The sequence below is a fragment of the Dreissena polymorpha genome, chromosome 13 (assembly GCF_020536995.1).
Source record: "Dreissena polymorpha isolate Duluth1 chromosome 13, UMN_Dpol_1.0, whole genome shotgun sequence".
Taxonomy (NCBI): domain Eukaryota; kingdom Metazoa; phylum Mollusca; class Bivalvia; order Myida; family Dreissenidae; genus Dreissena; species Dreissena polymorpha.
The window spans coordinates 39,829,450-39,852,606 of NC_068367.1; the positions used below are offsets into that span (position 1 = coordinate 39,829,450).

Consider the following 23,157-nt stretch of genomic DNA (forward strand, 5'->3'; position numbering starts at 1 on the left):
ATATAAAACTTAGCAAATTAAAAACGTCACTTAAAAAGTGGAATTCGCAAACTCGTACAACGTAAAATAATAACATTGTGAAAAGTAAAACGAATAAACTTACACGACTTAATAACTGACCGGCTTGAAACATGCCGATTGAGCCGTTGCGCTCCTTAATATTCATACGAGCCATATTATTTTTCTTTAATTAATGTTATGTTTTTTTTCAAGACTTGTATAAAAACCTCACCTAGAATGATGAAATTGAAATTAAATTGGAATAACATGTATATCGCGTTTTACTACACTTGTTGACTTTTCTAACGCAACAATTTTAAAACTTACATATCTCGGTAATAGGTAAACAAAATTATTTAAAATTGCACATATAATCATTTGACTACATTGTGTGAAAGCTAACGATAAAATCATTCATCCATGATGATCGGTAGCTTTAGCAAGTGGGGAAGGTAGCCTGCAAAATGCAAAGTGCGCGATTGCGCTGCTGAATATTCATACGAGCTATATTGTTTTGTAAATTAATTTTATGGTTTCCTTGTGTAAGAACCCACCTAAAAAAACTAAATGGAAATAAAACTAGAATTATATCGCGTTTCAATATTTCCATGTGCAAAAATATGGAACCACACCTACCCCACGTGCTAAAGCGTCAAATCGTCACGGATGAATGATTTTATTGTGAGCTTGCAACGAATGTAGTCAAATGATTGTAACTATGTAAAAATTTTAATCAATATCTTTACTCATAACTGAGATATTCAAGTTTGAAAAGTGATGCGTTAGAAAAGTCCCCAAGTGTATACACATGTATACTAAATAAGAAAGTTACATCTGAAGGGACTTAGAAGCTATGAACATTTTTCGAAACCTGAACGCAAAAGTGTGACAGACAGACGGACGGACAGACAGTCGGAGGGACGGACAGTGCGACTGCTATATGCCACCTTACCGGGAGCATAAAAACAAAATAACTCTTGACAAAAATAAGTTTTACCCCTGAAAAGTTCATTTGACCTCTGAAAATGTCAAGCACGGGGTAATTTGACTCCTGGTTTTCAAAATGTATTGATATTCCTGAGACATAACCTATAGTCATGGTCATTGTTGACAAATCTAAAATCCTCATATATTAGTGCTTGTGACAAGAACTGCGCCAAAGTATGTCATTGGACTACTGTTATGAATATTGTTTATAAGAAATTTAAAATTTGAACAATTTCACTCAGCATAGAATTGTGTACAGCATACATGCTTTTGGACATGCTGAGGAAAATTTAAACAAAGACTTTTGGGGCCCTAAACAGTCTGACCAACACAGCTAACAGACCTAAAGATCTAACCCTGTTATCAAATGAACACTTGGACAAGCTGTCTGCAAGTACAGAACCACAGACCGTTCTTAAAATTATATCTTATACAACACAATTGAGCTGCGTTCAGAGAAAACTGGGCTTAATGCATATGCGTTAAGTGTTGTCCCTTATTACCCTGTGCAGTCAACACAGGCTATTCAGGGACTAAACTTTTCTATTTAATGGAATTTTTGCTTGAAGAAAAAAAAAATTCTTTTCTAAAACAAAATCCAGTCAAGGTAAAAAATGTTGTCTCTGAATATCTGGATAAGTCCAGTTTTTGCAGAAAGAGGTTAAAATGATTGAAGTCCAAAACCTGGGGTGGAGTGAAAATTCAGTGGATTCTTGTCCGGTGTTCCTGGAGGTATAGTGCTAGTCTGTGATGGTGAGAGGGTGTCTAAATCTGACGAGGACTGAGAACCATTCTGACTAGAGCCCTGCTCTTGGCCGTCTTTCCGCACAAATCTGTACTGCAACAATGATGTCAATTTGGACGTCCCTCCACTCATCCTCAAGGCTTTCTGGTTCCTATTAAAAAAAATGTTTTTATGCTGTTTGCTGCTCATCATTATCTGAGGTTTGGAAATGAAGCCTTTAAAACTTGAATCTAGTAAAAAGGTCTTTAATTTAATTTAACTTTCTAAGGGACTACAAATGCATCAAAATACGTACCAAAGTGGTAAAGGGTTAACAGATGAATTTGTCAATTTGTATGGCTATCTGTTAAAAATACATAGCTAAAACTGATTGCACTGATGTCCTATCTGAAAAGAATAACTGGCATTTCAACAAAATATACTCATCAAAATTAAACTTAATCAAAGCTCTAATAATTACAGAAATAAATGGAAGAAAGATCAAAACAGCGTTTTAACATTTAACTTCCTGATTTTTGTTATCAATTTTTACAGTAATATTGACACCTTATATGCATATTCTGCTTTATAATGTTCAACATGTGTGTACAGTTTACAGAAATAGCATTGAATTGAAGATGTGTAATGCAAGGTATTTAAAGGTAAATAAATTAAATATATTAATTTAACTCCTTTTAATACATTATTAACACAACAAGAACACTTAAGTGGCTTTGTTAATATTTGTAAATGTTTTCCCCATATGGTATAGTCATTTACTGTATTAACTTCAAAACATTGAAAGAGGCTATGTTTAAATTGTGTATTTAATAATCTAAAATCTATGAGATTATTAAAAAATTAACATGCATGTGAAAGAATATTAACTTTATATTATCTGATTGTAAGCAGAAATTAAAGCAGCACTTTAAATATAAACATGCAATCAAACATGCAGTTCAACTTTAATTCTGGTATTTACAATTAGATTTATAATGCTTCCTTTTTCCCAATCTCATTGTTTTTCGTGCTAATTTTCTGAATCCAAGAGACAAAGCTTTAACAAATAAAAGTGAAAAAAAATCACCGTATGTACATGAATATGATTATACACAGATCACCAAACATATAAATAAAATCATGTTTTTATATTTTCCTTTTTCGAACGAATTCTTTGCCAGTAGACTGAACTCCAATTTTCCAACACTGGATTCCGTGACACGCATTAACTGTGCAGATTTGTAATAAATATTTGTTGTTTGTATCTTAAAAGTAGTCTTTATTGTTAATTGATGCACGCAATTCCCTATTCCCTACTAACTATATGATACCAGTAATTAATTTGATTTTTATTTGTGATTTTCACATAGAATGTAATTTTTCTTTTCCTTGTCCTCCATCTTGGACGATTACATAAAAACAGGCATTCTCAATTGTGGTATAACCACTATCTCTAGTATCCTCTGCAGTAGAGAGGTGTGAATAGCAATGTACAATCGCATATATACCAATAGTTAAGTCAGTTGTCGTTCAGCAAACACTTGACATGCTCTGTTGGCACTTGTTCTATGGAATTATCGCTGTATAACATTTATAATCTTATTGAGTTCATTGGGGAAAAGTACCAATATTTTGGGAAATTTTGATCTGTTTTTTTTTAGGAAAAAACCCTTCTTTTTGAGATTGGGAAAAGGCCGAATATCAGCAGTAAGTTTGGGCGAAAAAAACTGAAAGCATTGATTATACTGGTACGCAAATCATTTTTGTTTTTATTGGAGTGTGAAAATATGTCTTGGTGTTTTTTCATATTACTGAACCATAAGTTAGAGTCAATTCCCTTTCAAAAGAACTACAGAAACATTAATATTGAGCCTTAAAAAGTTAGCCTTTAAATGAGCATGTATATATGACAAGAGCACCGCATAACTGGTGCCAAAGCTCGGCTGCGGGTGCAGTTTTGAATAAATGAAAGCTTGTCAGATTATTTTTTTTAAAGGTCACGGTGACCTTGACCTAGTAACCCAAAAATGGGTGTGGCGTGTAGAAGGTGCATCTAAATATGAAGTTTCAAAGTTGTAGGTGGAAGCACTTTGATTTTAGAGCAAAATGTCTAGGTTTTAGCACGACGCGGACAGCGGGCAACACGACGAGCTGGCTATGACAATACCTCGGGTTTTCTCCTAAAACAGCCGAGCTTATAAAACTGAAAGTGCCGATTATACATGACATATAATGGCAAATACTGGCCTAATGGTGACAATACATTATGTCATATTACATATTTGACAAGCACTTTCCTTTTGGTTAGTAAACATGTCGTGTTTAAGTGGCTGCACACTATGTTATATATTATCAGAGTGGGTAATAAAGAGACAGTAATCAGGGGGGTGATTAAAGAACAACCTCTGGGCAGGAAAATGCCCTACCTCCCACTCCCACTTACAAGGTTCAACTAAACTCTTGGTTTCTGTATAGATCAAGCAAAGTTTACAACTATATTTGAAACATTACTTCTGTATCTGTATGGTACTCAAAACTAGCTCACTTATGTGCAAAACTTATTGAGGGTGTGGTGTGTGCCCTTTGTTGTTAAACTGTTAAAAGCACGATTAAATAAGAACACTTTTGAATTGATCACTTTTTGTACAAGTCACTACACTGTCTGGTATCGACAGTGTTCAACATTGAAAGGAAGGAAATCAGCTGAAAAGAGTAAAATTCACACCCCTGAGACTGAAGGATAAAATTGTCCATTATAATCAGGTTTGCTATAGCATGCTTGTTGCATATTTCTGTAGAAAGTAGCCTTGACTTAAGTTAACTTACCGTAATTGCTCTATGTTTTCGGACACTTAAAAATAATTATATTTTTTCGTGTCCGAAAAATTAGATACAAAAAATATTCACAAAATACAGGTGTCTGAAAACTTAGAGTCGAAAATTTAAGTGTCCGAAAAAAGCGTCAATTGTATCAACGACTACCGGTAATAGCATGCGCTTGTAAAATACCATGCCGTATAGTATAAATTACAGTTATATATTTTTGCACTGCATTCTAAATAATTTTAAATGCTTTATTTATTTGACAGAAAGTTACTGCAAGGTTGTACTTTGACCAACGAGTTCAAAGATGAGCATGTGATGTACCAATACTCGCTAGTATGAACCTGTTATTAACGCATTAAAAAAGAAAACTATAATTCTTTGTTTGGTAATTTCCGATAATTGTTGTCTAACTCCTTCCATTGTTCGTAAAACTTGCACTAGGGTGCATCACACTTTAAAGCGTTTAGTATTTGTCACAGTTATTTTACTGAGAAGGGGTGGTCCAATTTCGGTAGATACAGTACACTCCACGCGTTTTCCCCAAAAAACGCGCTCCCTCCGCAGGTTTTTTCTGCTAGCGAGTGTTCACGCGGCGTTTGGAGAGCGAGGTGAACTCGATAAAACGCTCTGCGTTACACCGCGTTCGCTAATTCCCGCGATGTGTATTACTTTAGCCTAGTCGGTAAATGCAGACAATTTCCGTTCTTATCAGTGACCGCCGCGCAACGCCGCGTTAGCAGTGTGCTACTGGGCATGCCAAAAAATAAAAACATTGTTATCATAAATTGTTTAAATACTGTAGTACATGTATAAAAAAGAAAATTGTATAGAAAATTAATATATGTTTTAATTCACAGGTACGTCTACAATATGAATTAATACGCCAGGTGATCATTTAAAGTTTATAAGGATTAATGTTCCGTAAAATTTCCAAATGAGAATAAAAAACAAGAGGGCCTGAAAGGCCCAAGGTATCCCCTGCAACATATGCTTTGTTTGAGGATGGGTGCAAATTGGACGGATGAACATAATGATAGATGGACGGACGGAGGACAATAACACAAATGAAATCCGCCAAAGCACTTCCAAGATATGGCTCCGGACACAAAAGTGCCGGACGGACAGCCGGACGGATGGACAACGCCAAAACAATATCCCTCCGCCTCTGGCGCGGGAATATATTCATACCAAGTTTCAAAGAAATCCGCCAAAGCGCTTCCAAGATATGGCTCCGGACACAAAAATGCCTATAGTAAAAAGCATTTTTTCAAGATACAAAGGGCCATAAGTCTGTTTTTAACAGATGGTGTACAATGCCATTTGGCGTGCATCATCCTCTAATGCATATATATACTCATACCAAGTTTAAATGAAATCCGCCAAAGCACTTCCAAGATATGGCTCCGGACACAAAAGTGCCTATAGTAAAAAGCATTTTTTCAAGATACAAAGGGCCATAAGTCTGTTTTTAACAGATGGTGTACAATGCCATTTGGTGTGCATCATCCTCTTATGCATATATCTACTCATACCAAGTTTAAATGAAATCCACCAAAGAACTTCCAAGATATGGCTCCGGACACTAAAAAGCATTTTTTCAAGATACAAAGGGCCATAAGTCTGTTTTTAACAGATGGTTTACAATGCCATTTGGCGTGCATCATCCTCTTATGCATATATCTACTCATACCAAGTTTAAATGAAATCCACCAAAGAACTTCCAAGATATGGCTCCGGACACAAAAGTGCCGGACGGACGGACGGACAGCCCGACGGACAACGCCAAAACAATATCCCTCCGCCTCTGGCGGGGGATAATTAGTAATCCGAAACACTCTACGATTTTAAATGTTAACACGACGTTTACAAATGCTTCCAATATACAGTCATCATGTATATTTCCAGACAAAAGCGCGCGAAAATTATGCTGCAATGTACAAGGTCAAGGTATACTCCTGCAAAGCGTGCGTGTATTGATTTTTTGATACGCAGAGAACACTTAATTCTGTTGATTTCGGTTAAAAGCTTCTTTGGTATTTTTTAACAAAATTATATCGCGAATAAGTTGATATTTCCTACAAAATAATTTCAAATCGAGCACGCCGAATCTTTATCGTTACGGTATTTTAGAAGAGTAATTATTTTAACAGTAATTGTACTGTAAACTGATAAAAGAAGACATCATGGCGGAACTGGATTAAGTGTTCGACGTTATGAAAACACGCAAAGCTTGTCTACTGACCTATTGTGTAGACTGCTGTCTGCGGTGTTTTGACAAAAGGGATTAACATGTGTGAATGTCACTCTGCCGATTTGGTCCAGAATTACTGGTAAACATTGTTTTGAATGTCGACGCAATGAGAATACAACTGTGAATATTTAATGCAACTATCAACTCAATAGTTACCACCTTCTTTTAGCAATCAATGGAATAACCTACCTACAAAGAGAAAATAAATGCATTTGTGAGCAGAGAATCGACTTTGTTCCGACAATTTAAACCATTCCTTATGCATTCCTTGAACGTGTTTACTTGAGTAAGTTATGCCTTCAGACAGGAAGTGGCTTTTCTTTGATTACGTCAAACTGTCAATCCACACAGATTTGCGAGACTTTTAGGGTTCTTGGTCATTTGTTTACATGTTCAGTATAGAAAAAAACACCTGCTTACATGAAAACTTTGGATTAAATTATCAAAATAACAAGGGACAAAATTGTCACAAAACCAGGTTTTCATTGTGAAAAAAAATCTGATTAAGGGAGACAACTCAAACTGAAATTTTGAAATGAACAAACAAAATTAACCCCCTTTGTAAGTTTGTTTCAAAATAAATCTATTTTATGTTGTGGTGACCTTGACATTGGAGATATTGACGTGATTCTTTCGTGCGACACACCGTCCCATGATGGTGAACAAATGTGCCAAATAATTGTAAAATCTCACAATGAATGACATAGTTATGGCCCAGACAAGCTCATTTATTGCCAATTTTGACCTTTGAACTCAAAGTGTGACCTTGACCTTGGAGATATCGATGTAATTATTTCGCGCGACACACCGTCCAATGATGGTGAACAAATGTGCCAAATGATTTTAAAATATGACAATGAACGACATAGTTATGGCCTGGACAAGCTTGTTCCGCCCGCCCGCCAGCCAGCCAGCCAGCCAGCCCGCCCGCATTCGCCAATCTAATAACCAGTTTTTTCCTTCGGAAAACCTGGTTAAAAACAATGTTGCAAACTGTGATTATATTAATTGGTAAGTATCAGTTTAAAGACGACGTTTTGTTTGTCGTAAATCAACGAGTTTTCTATACAACTACTTCTACAACCACGTGGGGATCGATCTATCTTGGTTGTTTTTTTTTAATGGTTAATTATATATATATATATATATAAATAAATATATATGTACTTGTAATACATGTAAATGTAATTTTATTTGAAAATCAGGAAGTCAAACAAAGATAAATTGATCGTTATCTTGTAAAAACGTGGAGTTTCCCCCGCGTTGCCAACGCCGAGGGCCGTTGCGTCGGCTTATCAGTTTTGCCGATCGTTAACCGCCGAGTCCGAAATCATGCAAACGCCGCGTATAGCGGCGTTTTCTTAATCTCCCTCCAGGTCAATCCCCGCGGAGTAACGAGGGAAATTGGGGAAAACGCGTGGAGTGTACTGTAATTGAACAGTTAATTGGCACTACCCATGGTAATTGTCATAACGCTTATTATACTATCGGGCGAAACCATTGTTAAATACCAGCTTACAAGGTTATTTACCCAATAACGCAAATGTAATGGTCCGTTGCCCTCAGGCATGCACCTGCCATGTTTTAAGATGTTAATCTGGTTGTAAAACCCTTGATCGAAGTGTCATTGGATATCGAAAACAGGACCGAAATTTGGTAAAATAACGCTGTAAAATATACTGTCCAAAAACTGACAGACATTAATTATGGCCGAAAACTCGTGTGTCCGAAAATTAAGAGTCACGAAAATCATTTTTTTTTAATACAAAAAGGGGTGTCCGAAAACTTAAGAGTGTCCGAAAACATAGAGTAATTACGGTAAGTCCTAGTTTCAATATCAAGCCATGGTAGACCAGTGATGTTTTAAATATCAATGAAACCCGCGACTTCAGCAAGACGACATCATAAACCAATTTTAATACTAACAGATTAACATACGCGTTAAGCGGAAACGTGATTTGTGAGATGCTCACGAAAAAATAACAAAGAAAATACGGTTACCGCTTTTCGCTGACTTTTTGCTCAGTCTCCTTTAATTCAGAGATTTCCATAGGGCAGATAATTCTGTTTTTACATTTGTTGAGAAACGACATTTGATTGGTCGGTATGAGTCCTTGTTGGCAAATAGAAATTTGGATTACATGTTTCATTCAATCGCAGAAATAGTTCTTGTTGCTGCATGCAGAATAAATCGTTCCTGACATTTGCAGGATATTTTCTTTATTGGGTAAGTTAATGTATATGTTTAAACTTAAACATGTATTTGTTTTCCTCGTTAAATAACGCATGTGAAAATATAATAGAACTGGACTCAAAGTTTCATTATCTGTCCTTTGTTTACATTACCAACCAGCAATGACACTTGACAGCTGACAGTGACATTCGTAAAATGATTTGAGCAGGGCTTTTTTCTTGATTTGAGGAAAGGCCATGAACTTTCATTTTTGGGAAAACTGAGAAAGTGGAAGACTTTTCCCAAAGTGTGCTTGAAATTTGGGGGAAATTTGTATCATTTAAAGAAATTCTTTTAAGGGAAGTACTCATGTAGCCGATATAAGGCCCTTGCTCAATGAGGAAAAAGGCCCTGTTGACTGTTGTGTCAATGGTCTGTGTTAATAATGCCATTTGGGAAAAGAACCGCAACAGTACCAATTGGGAATATTAATAGCATTAAAACCCATCAAATTGGGCACATTCTTGTAATGAAATTTTCAGATTGGAAAATCGGGTCTTTCTGCTTCTGTACAGTGCAGGGCATGTAACTGCGTAGGCACCAGGTGTGGAGTGCTAGTAGCACTGTGGTAGGGCTGTCTTGAAACCCCCAATTGTATGTGCACATGCAATATTATTATCAAGGTGGTTCCAATCCACCGCAGTCTTTATAAAGAATGAGTTTTTGTACTGCTCAGTATTGACGGATTTCACTTTCAAGCCTCTGTTGTTGTTTATGCTGTAGCGTTCTATGATGTTTGTTGTTAAGTCTTTGTCGGTTTTAACTTTCACTTGCCTCTTGTTTTTTGCTGGTTGGATGTATTCGTCCGGTGGTATAGCTGGCACCAACTTGATCACTTTGTATAGGAAGATCAGCCGGCTGGATCTTCTGCGATCTTAGAGTGGTGTAAGTTCAAGGTCCTTTAGTATCCTTGTTACACAGCCTTCACGTCTATCATGATAATTGTTTGTTTTGAAGCGTGCTGCTTGTCTTTGCATGCGTTCTATCTTTTCTATGTCATTTTGAAGGTTGGGGTCCCAGATGGTACATGTAGCCCAATAGTCTGTCAATGATCTTACCAGGGAGATGTAACCAAGTTTTCTACAATCTCTAGAACAATTTCTTAGGTTTCTTCTAAAAAAAATCATTGTTGAGTTTGCTTTCTTTTCAACTTTTGTTGTATGTGAAGACCGTTTCAAAGATTCATGTACCGTTAATCCAAGGTAGGGGTCTTCTTCTACCTGTTTCAGAATTTCGCCACAGAGTGAATAAAAGTGAATGGATTTATTATTAACGCTGAGAAGGTAACATTTTTTGGCATTAAAATGCATGCCCCATTTTAAGTCATTTTGTAGGATTTGGTGATCATTTTGGTTTCTAATTTTGCGATAAAGTAAGCAATCGTTTGCAAATAATCTGATCTGTGAGTGTACTGTTTCTGGTATGTCATTGATATGGCAGTGGAATAATAATGGTCCCATAACAGTACCTTGAGGTACCCGAGAGTCTACTGTCACTTTCTTTGAGCATTCTCTATTGACAACTACCTGCATATATCTGGTTGTTTAAATGTTTCTGATCCAGATGTGAATGGGTCCTTTGATACCAAAGCTATCTAGTTTTGTTAGGAGTTATTGATGTGGGACGGTGTCGAACGCTTTCAGAAGTCTAAGATCATAACATCCGTTTGGTATCCTTCATCATTGTTTTAGCAGATCTTCGAGTGTCACAACAAGCTGGGTCTCACTACTCTCACATATATATCCTGATGTAAAGCCATGGTTTAAATTGGTTAAGGTTTTGTTTTTTTTCCAAATAATTCAATAAGTGTTTGCAAATAATGTGTTCTAAAATTTTACAGGTTACTGAGGTTAATGACACTGGTCGAACAGTTTTTGAGAATAACATTTGAGATGTTATCTGGTCCAACAGATTTTGAAGTGTTTACGTTCGATAAAAGTTTTGTAATGCCGGGAACCGTGATATCTTAATTCTGTAAAGAATGTTTATAATTCTTTTCTAGCGGTGGTAACTTGCACTTAGAATGTTTCGTGAGCACAGAACTGAATTGATCAACTAGTATTACTGCTTTGTCCTCAGCATCACTCAACACGTTGCCGTTTTTCTTTAAAGGAGCTATACATGTACCAACACTGTCTTGTCTTTTAGATTTTACATAACGCCAGAAGAGCTTAATATTATTTTCCTCGAAGCATTTTGTATTTAATTATCAAAATAAAAACAAGAGTGAAATTGCAAACATTTATTGTACATGTACATGTATTAAGTAACTTCATTAATAGACGACATTTTGTGCTGTAAATCGAACACTTTTTTTCTAAAACAACATGTACACGATGCTGGTCTTTCTAAAAAAATTTTTTCAAGAATGACCTCATAAGTCGAGACTGTAATTTGAATCTTTTTTTTAGGAAAAAAATCGCTACTTTTGACTGTAGGGTTTTGACCATAGTATTTTTGTCACGGAAATTACGTCACACGAGGTACATCATAAATTGTGTAATGAAGTGAATGATAATAAAAACACAAAGATCTGTTGTGGTAATATGTTTTAAAGAAAATAAAATATGGTGATATGTAATATTAGTGTTTTTCCCAGGCCATTTTAGCGTGGCGCGGCGCCATGCCCTTTTTGTAGCGCCATGCTGCCCCCTTTCAAAACCAATTAGTGCCAAGCTGCCCTTTCCAAAGGCCGCCGCCCTGCCCTTTCATGAGCACCCGCTGTTTTCCGCCCTTATTGATAACATCTTAATTGCCCCTTGACCAAACTTCTAAGCCGACTAGTGTCAGATTATGGGCCAAAGGCAGCGAAGATTTGCGCGGTTGAGAATTAGTCATGCGTGAATAACCCCGTGTCAATATCAATAAAAAATGTCAGAGGCTATGTTATACCAAGCGCACCAATCGTTCGGTGATGTGTACTCCACCACGATAAAATCGTGGACTGTTACTATTAATTAATATTATACATTTACAACATTTTATTGTTAAAACATTTTAAAGAAGCACACATTGAAATAGTAACACGCATATAAAAATCTCTGCAATAACTATGGTTAGCATCATTAAATGCAAAGAAAGAATCAGTTTTCAAATTAATTCGATCTCGTCACTCATTCCATCCTATGAAACCCTTCACGTGTTGCAAATCTATTACTCTTTGGTCTTACATAATTTATTAAAGTACACTGTAACTCCAATATAACGCGCTCCGTTATAACGCTGATTCCAATATAACGCGGGGGGTGCTTGGATCCCATTTTTTCTCCAACCTTCCATTTGATTTCTGATTCAAATCTGTATTATGCAACTTCATGTATTTTCAGACAATTCAAAGATGGCGGCAATCACATGTTGATTGCTTTATTCAACCGTCCGTTGAACCGATTATAATCGCCTCGAGGTTAAACAACACCGACAGCTAATTGGTGTTAATCTGTTGTGTAATGTCAATAAAGGTGTGAAAAACTCGCGTGTCAGTGTTTATTACATGTATTCCTCATCAGAGCGGTTCAGTGCGATAATTTCCATAAGTTAAGTGCAAGCGGGATAGTTATACAATTAAAGTAATTCAAAACGATTAAAACATTCTTACTTTGATATGGTTGCAGTTTGACTATATTAAATGAGCGGCTGTGAAATATACTGCCCACTGTATAAAACAACTTTTTCTTCATTTCATTATTATTCTAGTATTATGTCATTTAATCTTTTAGTTCGTGTATAAGAAATTAAATAATGCAGACGATTTATTTACATGCGAACGCAGTGTACCGGTAATTGTTAACAGAGTTTCACTTTCATTTTCGCGCGGTATCAGAAAGTCCCCGGGAAACACGTTTTTTGCATGCGTATGACACAATAAAACAAATTTTGTACATGAATCGTATTGCATTCAATCTAAATTTAAAGTCGCTCGTCCAATGAAAGCTCTGCCTCATAATGCACTGTACTCTAAACACTTCTGAAAATGGCATATATGCGTACGGTTGTGTTTACGAATTTCTTAAACATATATCGTCATTAATGTTCAACATTTTTATTTTTAGCTCATCTATTTTTTGAAAAAAAATTATGAGCTATTGTCATCACCTTGGCGTCGGCGTCGGCGTCCGGTTAAGTTTTGCGTTTAGGTCCACTTTTCTCAGAAAGTATCAATGCTATTGCATTTAAACTTGGTACACTTACTTACTATCATGAGGGGACTGGGCAGGCAAAGTTAGATAACTCTGGCGTGCATTTTGACTGAATTATGTGCCCTTTTTATACTTAGAAAATTGAAAATTTTGGTTAAGTTTTGCGTTTAGGTCCACTTTTTTCAGAAAGTATCAATGCTATTGCATTCAAACTTGGTACACTTACTTACTATCATGAGGGGACTAGGCAGGCAAAGTTAGATAACTCTGGCATGCATTTTGACAGAATTATGTGCCCTTTTTATACTTAGAAAATTGAAAATTTTGGTTAAGTTTTGTGTTTAGGTCCATTTTATTCCTACAGTATCAAAGCTATTGCTTTCATACTTGCAACACTTACTAACTATCATAAGGGGACTGTGCAGGCAAAGTAATGTAACTCTGACTGGCATTTTGACAGAATTAGGTGCCCTTTTTATACTTAGAAAATTGAAAATTTTGGTTATGTTTTGTGTTTAGGTCCACTTTATTCCTACAGTATCAAAGCTATTGCTTTCATACTTGCAACACTTATTGACTATCGTAAGAGGACTGTGCAGGCAAAGTTATGTAACTCTGACTGGCATTTGGACGGAATTATGGGCCCTTTATACTTAGAAAATTGAAAATTTTGTTAAGTTTTGTGTTTTGGTCCACTTTACCCCTAAAGTATCATAGATATTGCTTTCATACTTGGAACACTCGCAAACTATCATAAGGGTACAGTAAAAGGACAAGTTGCATAACTCTGGATGTCATTTTTACGGAATTATGGCCCTTTTTTGACTTAGTAACTTTGAATATATGGTTAAATTTTGTGTTTCGGTCCACTTTACTTCTTAAGTATCAAGGCTGTTGCTTTCAAACTTCAAATACTTTCATGCTTTCATGAGGTTACTGTACCTGGCAAGTTGAATTTTACCTTGACCTTTGAATGACCTTGACTCTCAAGGTCAAATTATTAAATTTTGCTAAAATAGCCATTACTTCTTTATTTATGATTAGATTTGATTGATACTTTGACAAAACTACTCTTACCTGACATACCACAATAGACTCCACCCAAACCATCGCTTGATCGGCCGTGACCCCCCTCCCCCTATTATTATTTTTTTTTTTTTTTTAGATCATCTCACAAATGACCACCACACCCTTACACTATACCCCCCCCCCCCCAGCCCACCCCCTCCCCAAATTTTTTTTTTTAAACGGTTAAAAAACAAAACTATTTATTTTGATTATTTTATGTTTGAAATACCGTCCAACCATTGCACCCAAGAATCCCCCCCCCCACCCCCCCCTCCCCCCACCCGAATCCCCCCCCCCCCCCCTAATTTTTTTTTTTTTTTTTTTTTTTTTTTAAGATCATCTCACAAATTACCACCACACCCTCACACTATACCACCCCCCCCCCCCCCACCTCACCCCCCTTTTTTTTTTTTGAAACGGTTAAAAAACACGAATATTTATTTTTATTATTTTATGTTTTAAATACCGTCCAACCATCGCACCCAAGAATCCCCACCCCCACCCCCCCCCCCCCCACCCCACCCCCGATTTTTTTTTCCCTTTTTTTTCACATTTTTGGAAGATAATGTAATAAATGTCCACACCCCCACACAATGCACCCCTCTTCACTCCACCCCTCCCTCCTTTGTGATTGAAAATGAGAGTCCCTTCACCTTTAAAAAGAAAATAGATGAGCGGTCTGCACCCGCAAGGCGGTGCTCTTGTTTAAGTGATGTTGCAATTTTATTGGATTATCGGATAAATGTGCACATAAGAAAAGCGGTATGTATACTGTTATCGATACGATTCGGTTTATATGCATGTATTTGCGTCAACACAGAATGGCAATATAGCTACATGACCTATATTATAGGCTATTCTATACCTGTTTTTTTATAGCACCTTGCAGAAAATGAACTCAAAACTTATAACGCGGATCCGTTATAACACTGTTTCGCGGCTTGGACCCCATTGACCGCGTTATATTGGAGTTACAGTGTACTCTTAAAAAGTCTTTAAATTTGTCAATTATTTAGCATTTTTATGCCGCCCTTCGAAGAAGCAGGTTTATATTGTTTTGCTTGTTTTCAGTCGGTCTGTCGGTAGACTAGTTCGTTTGCGATCAATAACTTGTTAATGAATTGACCGATTGGCTTGATACTTCCCATGGGCATTGGCCTCGGACAGTAGATGACCCCTATTGAAATTAGGGTCACTAGGTCAATGGTCAAGGTCACTGTCACAATAAGTTTGAAAATTGTTTCCGATCAATAACTCGTCAACGAATTGAACGATTGGCTTGATACTTCACCTGTGCATTGGCCTTGGACAGTAGATGACCCCTATTGAAATTGCGGTCACAAGTTCAAAGCCCTGTTTGGGGCTGGGGGCATATGCCTCTGATCGTGGAACTCTTGTTATATTATCCAAGATGTTTGAAAGTCAGAGGTATCTTCTGTTATTTTCAGATGTTGTTGCTGCCCATGTTTTGAAAAAAAAGAAAGGATAGTCAAGTTTCTGGCAGAAAAATAAAAGGTAAACTATGGTTATATGGTTACTTGTTTTAATGATTTGTTTTCTATGCACCATTCAAAGAACATGGTTCTTAGCAGTCACACTGCTGTTTGTCTGTGCTTATGTGTGGACATCCTGTCTTTCGTTTTAACTTTGCCATTTATTGATTGATTTTGAAATTACTTGGCAAAAATGTCAACCATCACCAGACGACATGTCATAAGTAGCAATTGTCTCCCTACCTCAAAGGTCAAGGTCAATTGTAGAGGTCAAAGGTAAAATTTGACTATAAAATTGCTGTTATATATATATATGAATGTTTACAGCCCTGAAACCACATGACCTTTAACACAAAGCAAACACTTTTTACATAGTGGATATTTTTCATACTTCAACATTCTTGGCATGCCCAGGAGAGGCCTTTTGAGCATATTAATTGATGACAATATTGATATGAGTTGTTTTAAATATTAAGTTCTTTATGAATGCTTGTATTAAAAAAGGTCATACAATACACTTTAAATTTAAATGTGTTTCATTCATTTGGTCAATGATGTAGGAGATTATTTTTAGATCTTTACTCAGAGTTTTTGGAATTTAAATGTAATTTACTGTTTTATTTGAGTTTAATCTTGAAATTCAGATTTATTAAATCATAGCTTATTAATTTTACATTTGTCTTGATTTGCATGGAGGACACTTGTGGTTTTATCAATGCAAGTAGTAGCATGCAAAAAGCAATTTTGTGGTGCATTTCCATCTTAATTAAAAAACATATATGTCAAATATATGTGGGGGGTAATTGTGGATTTTGTTAATGATTGTTCTGTTATAGCTTACTTTGACTGGTTTATGTATATATTTTATTAACAAATTATTTCCAAGATTATTTGCACCATTGCTGAGTCTTACATAGCACAACAAGTAAACTTTTAATTAAGCTGGACTATTATTTGACAAATTGAATAAGTATGAAACCTTTTAGCTGAATCATTTACTGCTGATAATTCAGGCTTTTGCATAGAAAACCACATGATTACATTTTTTTAACAGTGTGTTTTTGAACAGTTTGTTAAGTAATATATGTACACATTGTATTTGCCTTATGTAACAAGTGACTTACAGTGATTTGTTATGCCCCCGGTAGGGTGGCATATAGCAGTTGAACTGTCCGTCAGTCAGTCAGAATATGTCAGTCTGTCCGTCGGTCCGAAAAAAACTTTAACGTTGGCCATAACTTTTGCAATATTGAAGATAGCAACTTGATATTTGGCATGCATGTGTATCTCATGAAGCTGCACATTTTGAGTGTTGGAAGTTCAAGGTCAAGGTCATCCTTTAAGGTCAAAGGTAAAAAAAATAAATATATAAATTTTTCAAAGCGGCGCAGTAGGGGGCATTGTGTTTCTGACGAACACATCTCTTGTTTTGCTAAAAATTACCGCCGATTTTTGGCTGCTTCCCAATCGCAAAAATTAACGGGTTTTTCCCAAAAAGCTGACATAAATTTCCCAAAAAAAGCCCAATTTCAAAAAAAAAAAAAAATTTTTTTTTTTTTTTTTTTTAAGAAAGAAGTCTCTTATGACTTATGATTTCTTAACTCTAGATCTCAACTTTTTATTTAAACATCCTGCAAAATATGTTACTTTAATATAGTCCTTTTTGTTGATAAATAATTTCAAAATTTGCCATTTTTATCAATTAAAACAATCCCAATTTGACCAGACTCCTTTTCTCAAAATGGCTAGAAAAACCCCTGAACATGAACTTAAGAACAATTTTAATTCTGTTACCTATAATCATATTTATAATGCTTAATTTTTGCCAATTTCGTGGTTTATTGTGCTATTTTTCCCAATTTCATGGTTTATCGTGTTAATTTTCCCAATTCAAAAGGCACAGGCTGTAACAAATAAAAGCAAAAAAAATCACTGACTTATAAATATAGAAATTGTCCAATCAAATTGCAACAAATTGCACCACAAAGCAAACTCTGTGAAAGTCACAAAGCCATTACTGGAAAAGGTCTGGTTTTCTCTCAACTTTCACTAGGTCTAGACTTTATTTATAAGGTACCTTTATTTATATCAGAAATTTTACTGACTATTAGGGCATGACAGTATTCTATTAAATTAACTGACTCTAATACATTTTTACTGGCATTGTCTGAGGTCTGACTGATTTTCATGGAGAAACTGAGAAAAGTGTCTTTAAAAAAAAATCACATGATTTCTTAAGGTCCAAATCGGAATGTCCCTAAGTTAAATAAATTCTGCTTTAATTTTTATTTTATTTTACACAAGAATTTGTTTAAAATGTATTATTTTGTAATTATGACCATTATGTCTATTTCACATGGGAAAATGACAAGATGTAAATTGGCATTCTAGTACCTACTGTTGTATGATATTTATGAACATTTTGTTATGGTCATCTTTTGGTATTGTCCTTAGGCATATACTTGTATGCACATTTTATTCAATAATAAGAGGTCGCAGTGGTGAAGTGGATATGGTGTCCGCCTAGCGATCAGGAGGTCACAGGTTCGATTGCCACTGTGGGAGCGTTCTTTAGATCTCTCCCAGAGACACCAAGTACTGGTTCTAGTCCCAGGAAATGGACTCGAGAGCATTTAAAATAAGCCTTAGGCTTTCTATGCAATCAAGCTTAAATATATACAGTTGTAGCCTTATAGCGACCATAAGGTAACGGGTTAAATCCCCACTGTGGGAGCGTTCTTTAGATCTCTCCCAGAGACACCAAGTACTGGTTCTAGTCCCAGGAAATGGACTCGAGAGCATTTAAAATAAGCCTTAGGCTTTCTATGCAATCAAGCTTAAATATATACAGTTGTAGCCTTATAGCGACCATGAGGTAACGGGTTAAATCCCCACTGTGGGAGCATTCTTTAGATCTCTCCCAGAGACACCAAGTACTGGTTCTAGTCCCAGGAAATGGACTCGAGATCATTTAAAATAAGCCTTAGGCTTTCTATGCAATCAAGCTTAAATATATACAGTTGTAGCCTTATAGCGACCATGAGGTAACGGGTTAAATCCCCACTGTGGGAGCGTTCTTTAGATCTCTCCCAGAGACACCAAGTACTGGTTCTAGTCCCAGGAAATGGACTCGAGAGCGTTTCAAATAAGCCTTAGGCTTTCTATGCAATCAAGCTTAAATATATACAGTTGTAGCCTTATAGCGACCATAAGGTAACGGGTTAAATCCCCACTGTGGGAGCATTTTTTAGATCTCTCCCAGAGACACCAAGTACTGGTTCTAGTCCCAGGAAATGGACTCGAGAACATTTAAAATAAGCCTTAGGCTTTCTATGCAATCGAGCTAAAATAAGAAAGTTTAAACTAAACATAATAAATGATCGATTATCAAGTAATAATTACATTTCTTGCCATATAAAGTGTACATTCTGGTTTTCAGCTTACCTGATTAAAGATATACAATCTGTCAATTTATAGTTTTCTTTTGCAAATAATACATATAGACAGATATACATTAAAAATGGTTCTGGTCCATTTAAAAACATAGGTGCAATAAAGCGGTCAGTTTTTCTTACATATGTAGCTATAACATTGTTTACACTCTAGAAGGCACATTTGAAGTCAGGTCTTCTAGAAACTGTGTGAGAACATTTTTAGCTCGACTATTATATATGAAATATATATAGTGGAGCTATCCTACTCACCCTGGCGTCGGCGTTTCCGTTCCCATTAGCGTTAGCGTGCAAATGTTAAAGTTTGCGTACTACTCCAAATATTTCCTATGTCCTTTGACATATTGCTTTTATATTTTGCATACCGTAGGTTTCCACGTATAGCGCGCTCCCGTGTATAGCGCGCAGGCTGTTTTTTAAATGCAAAAATGGAGAAAAAAATATTTAAAGACAATTAAACCACCAAATCGGACTGAAAATGGCCACCATTTTACTATTGCACAATCCAATAATCCAGGGCATTGGAAAGCTTAATTAAGCATTCAAAATAGGAAGCATCATTATGATTAGGAGCATGGGTTGCATAGCACTATACTTTTCTGACAATTTTGTAATTTTCTAGCAAAAGATTAACAGTCCACGTGCATTTCGTGAAAAACATGAGAAAATAAGAATTAGTGTACTTCGTGTGATTTTTCCTCGGGGAAAGTATGGGCATTACCGGTAAATTTGAATGTCGCATGGGAGAAAGGGATACAGTTGTTGAGGTACACCACTGTTGAACGTTCAATATTTATACACACAAAATGCAATTGCATATCTTCACGTTCTCAAGTGTCAATTAGTGTCTCAAATGTCAATTAGCGTCTTAACATGTCGTACACATATTACTCAATAACATCTGCCAATTATGAAGTGCAAAATGACCCCCTTTCACACCTACCGTTACCTGCAAAAAAGACCTCGTTCGCACCTACCCTTGCCTGCTCTCCGGAATGTCGACAATAATCCCCATCGGAATTCATCAATTAAGAAGTGTAAAAACACAAACAAAGAAATGTCCGCAAGTTTATTGAAACAAATTTATTTTTGACCAAAACTTCTTCTACCGCATTCATATCTACCAGTAGCGACTTCTTGTTGTTTCGACAATGGCCCCTCAGTCTGTACGATTATAGGGTGGTAGTTTTCTGGGAAAAAAACATGGTGGCCATTTTGATTATTTACGATTACACAACATATTTTTTACCAATTTAGCAGCCAGGATAGCGTTGTATCAATGTATAGCGCACACCAGCTTTTTAATTTGAATTTTGGAGGTAAAACACTGCGCGTTATACGTGGAAACCTACGGTACGTCTTTACCAACATGACCCCAATCTTAGACAAGAGCAGACAACTGTATCAAGCATTTTGACAGAAGTATTGCCCCTTTTATACTTAGAATATGCATATTATTGATAAATCTATGTTAAAGTTTTCGTACCACCCCGATTATTTCCTATGTCCTTTGACATATTGCTTTTATATTTTGCATACTTCTTTACCAACATGACCCCAATCTATAAACAAGAGCAGACAACTGTATCAAGCATTTTGACATATTATGGCCCCTTTTATACTAGATAATTGAACATTTTGCTTAAATTGCAATAACTTCTTTATTTACGATCACATTTGATTCATACTTTGACAAAACAACACTTACCTGACATACCACAATGCACTCCACCCAAACCATCCCCCATGCCCCACCCCAGAATCCCCCCCCCCCCAAAAAAAAAAAAATAAATAAATATTTTTTTTCCCCCTTTTTTTTGAAAGATCATCTATTAAATGACCACACACTCACATTATACACCCCCGCCCCTCTCCATGATGGCTTACGTTATACTGTAAAGCACTCGAATAGTCGAGCGCGCTGTCCTCTGACAGCTCTTGTTTCTAATGCGAGTTAAAAAATGGTTTTGGTTCATGGAAAAAGAAGTCACATTTTGCCCAATTAGCATATAACTTGGTCTAAACATATGTTGTTATGATATCTGAGCCAAGTTCAAAATGATTGCAGGTAAAATCAAAGTCCATATTAATAACACAAATATAATAAAAACTGCTCAGAACAGTTCAGCAATTTTTGTTTTAAGTTGAGCAGCTTTGGGCCTTTGGATCGCTTGTTTATACATAAAGCACAATAATATTTTGAATTAATGCACACATTAACAAGAGGGCCAATTCGGCCCTGAAGATATGACCTTAGTGTGAGATAAAAACATTGTCAAAGTGTGTTTTTGGACACGTGACCCAGATATGAACTTAGCGTCTAGAAAAAAGGCCTTGGCAAACAGTGTAGACCCAGATGAGACGCCACATGATGTGGCGTCTCATCAGGGTCTGCGCTGTTTGCTTAAAGGAATTTCTGTAAGAAATATTCTAAATATAGAAATAAATATACTAGACATCCCTAATTTTGGAAATAAATTGATCCAATTGAGAAGGATGGAAGAAATGGATTGATCCAATTGAGAAGGATGGAAGAAATGGATTAACATTCTGAGCAGGTTTCATCAAGGTTGGATGAAAAATGTGGCTGCTAGTCTGATAACAAGCTAACAAATGGTGACGCACACCGCATGATAACAGAAGTCAGACGTAGCAAGAACATGATAGCTTACTATAAGCACTCTCTGCTCAGCTGAGCTTAAAAAAGATCAAATTCACTTTTCTAAAATATAGGCTTATTTAATGGACTATATGCTATATTTAAATGTCAACTGATATCAAGGTCCTTTTGAAAAAAATATAATAGATTGTGTTTAATACACAGATTGTATGCTGCCATATGTTTAAAATTGTTTCTTTACCTTATAAAAGAAAAATTGTTTATAAATTATTTGTATAGATATTGTTTCTTTTGTATAAAAGCATAATGCAGCGATCCAGTTCAATTGTTCGTTGAAAGCAAGCCAAGTTTGTTGGGTGTCTGTAGACTTTCATTAGCTATTATGTTTATGTTGAACTGTGCATGCTTATGTCAAACAGAAGCATGTAGATTAATCTTGGATTAATTGGCTCACAAAAGATAGGTAAAAGTAGGTCTTTTAGCATATCAGCTAATCTTTACCATTATATTTTTTTTCACAATCATATACGTTGTAAATTAGATGCAAGTGGTAGGGGAACAATTTGAAGCACAAAAAGTTGTGTTTTTTTTCAAATATCTGAATCCAGACTTTGAAATGTAGAAAAATATTACAATTGTCTCTTGAAAACAGATGGTGTATACTTAAAAGATTGTGCCGACAAGCCAGATTTTGGCTTTAGTTCTGTTAATCTCTCAGCAGAAATTTACCATGTAGATATATTTTATATTCCCTTAGCTAAGCCTAATTTCGATCACTTTGTTAACATTAAGAACGCGGCTCATGGAACAATCTGTGCGTGCATATCGCGAAAATAGGTGATTTTAAGATATACACATGTTCAGTGGGTATACCCTGTCCCAATTGGATGCTTATTTAATTAAATCTTTTAAAAGTAACATATATTCCGAAATTTTATTTGAACACATTGCTATAGCAATAAACGTATGTACTTTTGCAATTCTTGATCACTTTTACGTGTCAATATAGCTCAAAAGCAGATTGACTGATAAAACAGAAACTTCTTAAATTGTAAGTAGTAGTTATAAAAAAGATAAATTACTGTTTCAGTTTGTATAAATGTGTTCAGTGAATCGAATTTTTGAAGATTTGTTGGCCTTATGCCTATCACAATCGAGTGCTCTTGCTTTTTGGATGTGATGTAATCAACAGGCATAGTGGATGTAATTTGCGGGTGTATATGGAACTATCGGCTTTGCGTGGTTAAACACGCTGTAAATAAACAATTTTAACATGTATTTAACGGGAATTAAATAAATACTTAAAGGTAAATTGTTTATTCCGACATTGTTTGCATTATTCAGATATTCTTTTACTTGTTTCCACT

At 35.8% G+C, this 23,157-nt stretch overlaps 2 protein-coding genes across 5 annotated transcripts in view; one reads left to right on the forward strand and one right to left on the reverse strand.

Moving 5' to 3' along the window:
- LOC127855480 (SWI/SNF-related matrix-associated actin-dependent regulator of chromatin subfamily A containing DEAD/H box 1B-like) overlaps positions 1–8,838 on the reverse strand; it is a 318,923-nt gene extending 310,085 nt beyond the window's left edge. The window contains exons 1-2 of the mRNA XM_052391107.1: positions 8,790–8,838; positions 1,672–1,883 (exon numbers count right to left, since the gene is read on the reverse strand). Of these exons, the coding sequence (XP_052247067.1) occupies positions 1,672–1,864 (193 nt within the window). The 5' untranslated portion in view covers positions 1,865–1,883; positions 8,790–8,838. The remainder of the gene's footprint in view (positions 1–1,671; positions 1,884–8,789) is intronic.
- A 45-nt stretch (positions 8,839–8,883) lies between these two features.
- LOC127855481 (tubby protein homolog) overlaps positions 8,884–23,157 on the forward strand; it is a 72,836-nt gene continuing 58,562 nt past the window's right edge. For 2 of the 4 annotated variants that reach the window (XM_052391114.1, XM_052391115.1), the window contains exons 1-2: positions 8,884–9,015; positions 15,674–15,740. The gene's annotated coding sequence lies outside the window, so the exon portion shown is untranslated. The remainder of the gene's footprint in view (positions 9,016–15,673; positions 15,741–23,157) is intronic. The other 2 variants (XM_052391118.1, XM_052391117.1) reach the window with 1 other exon arrangement.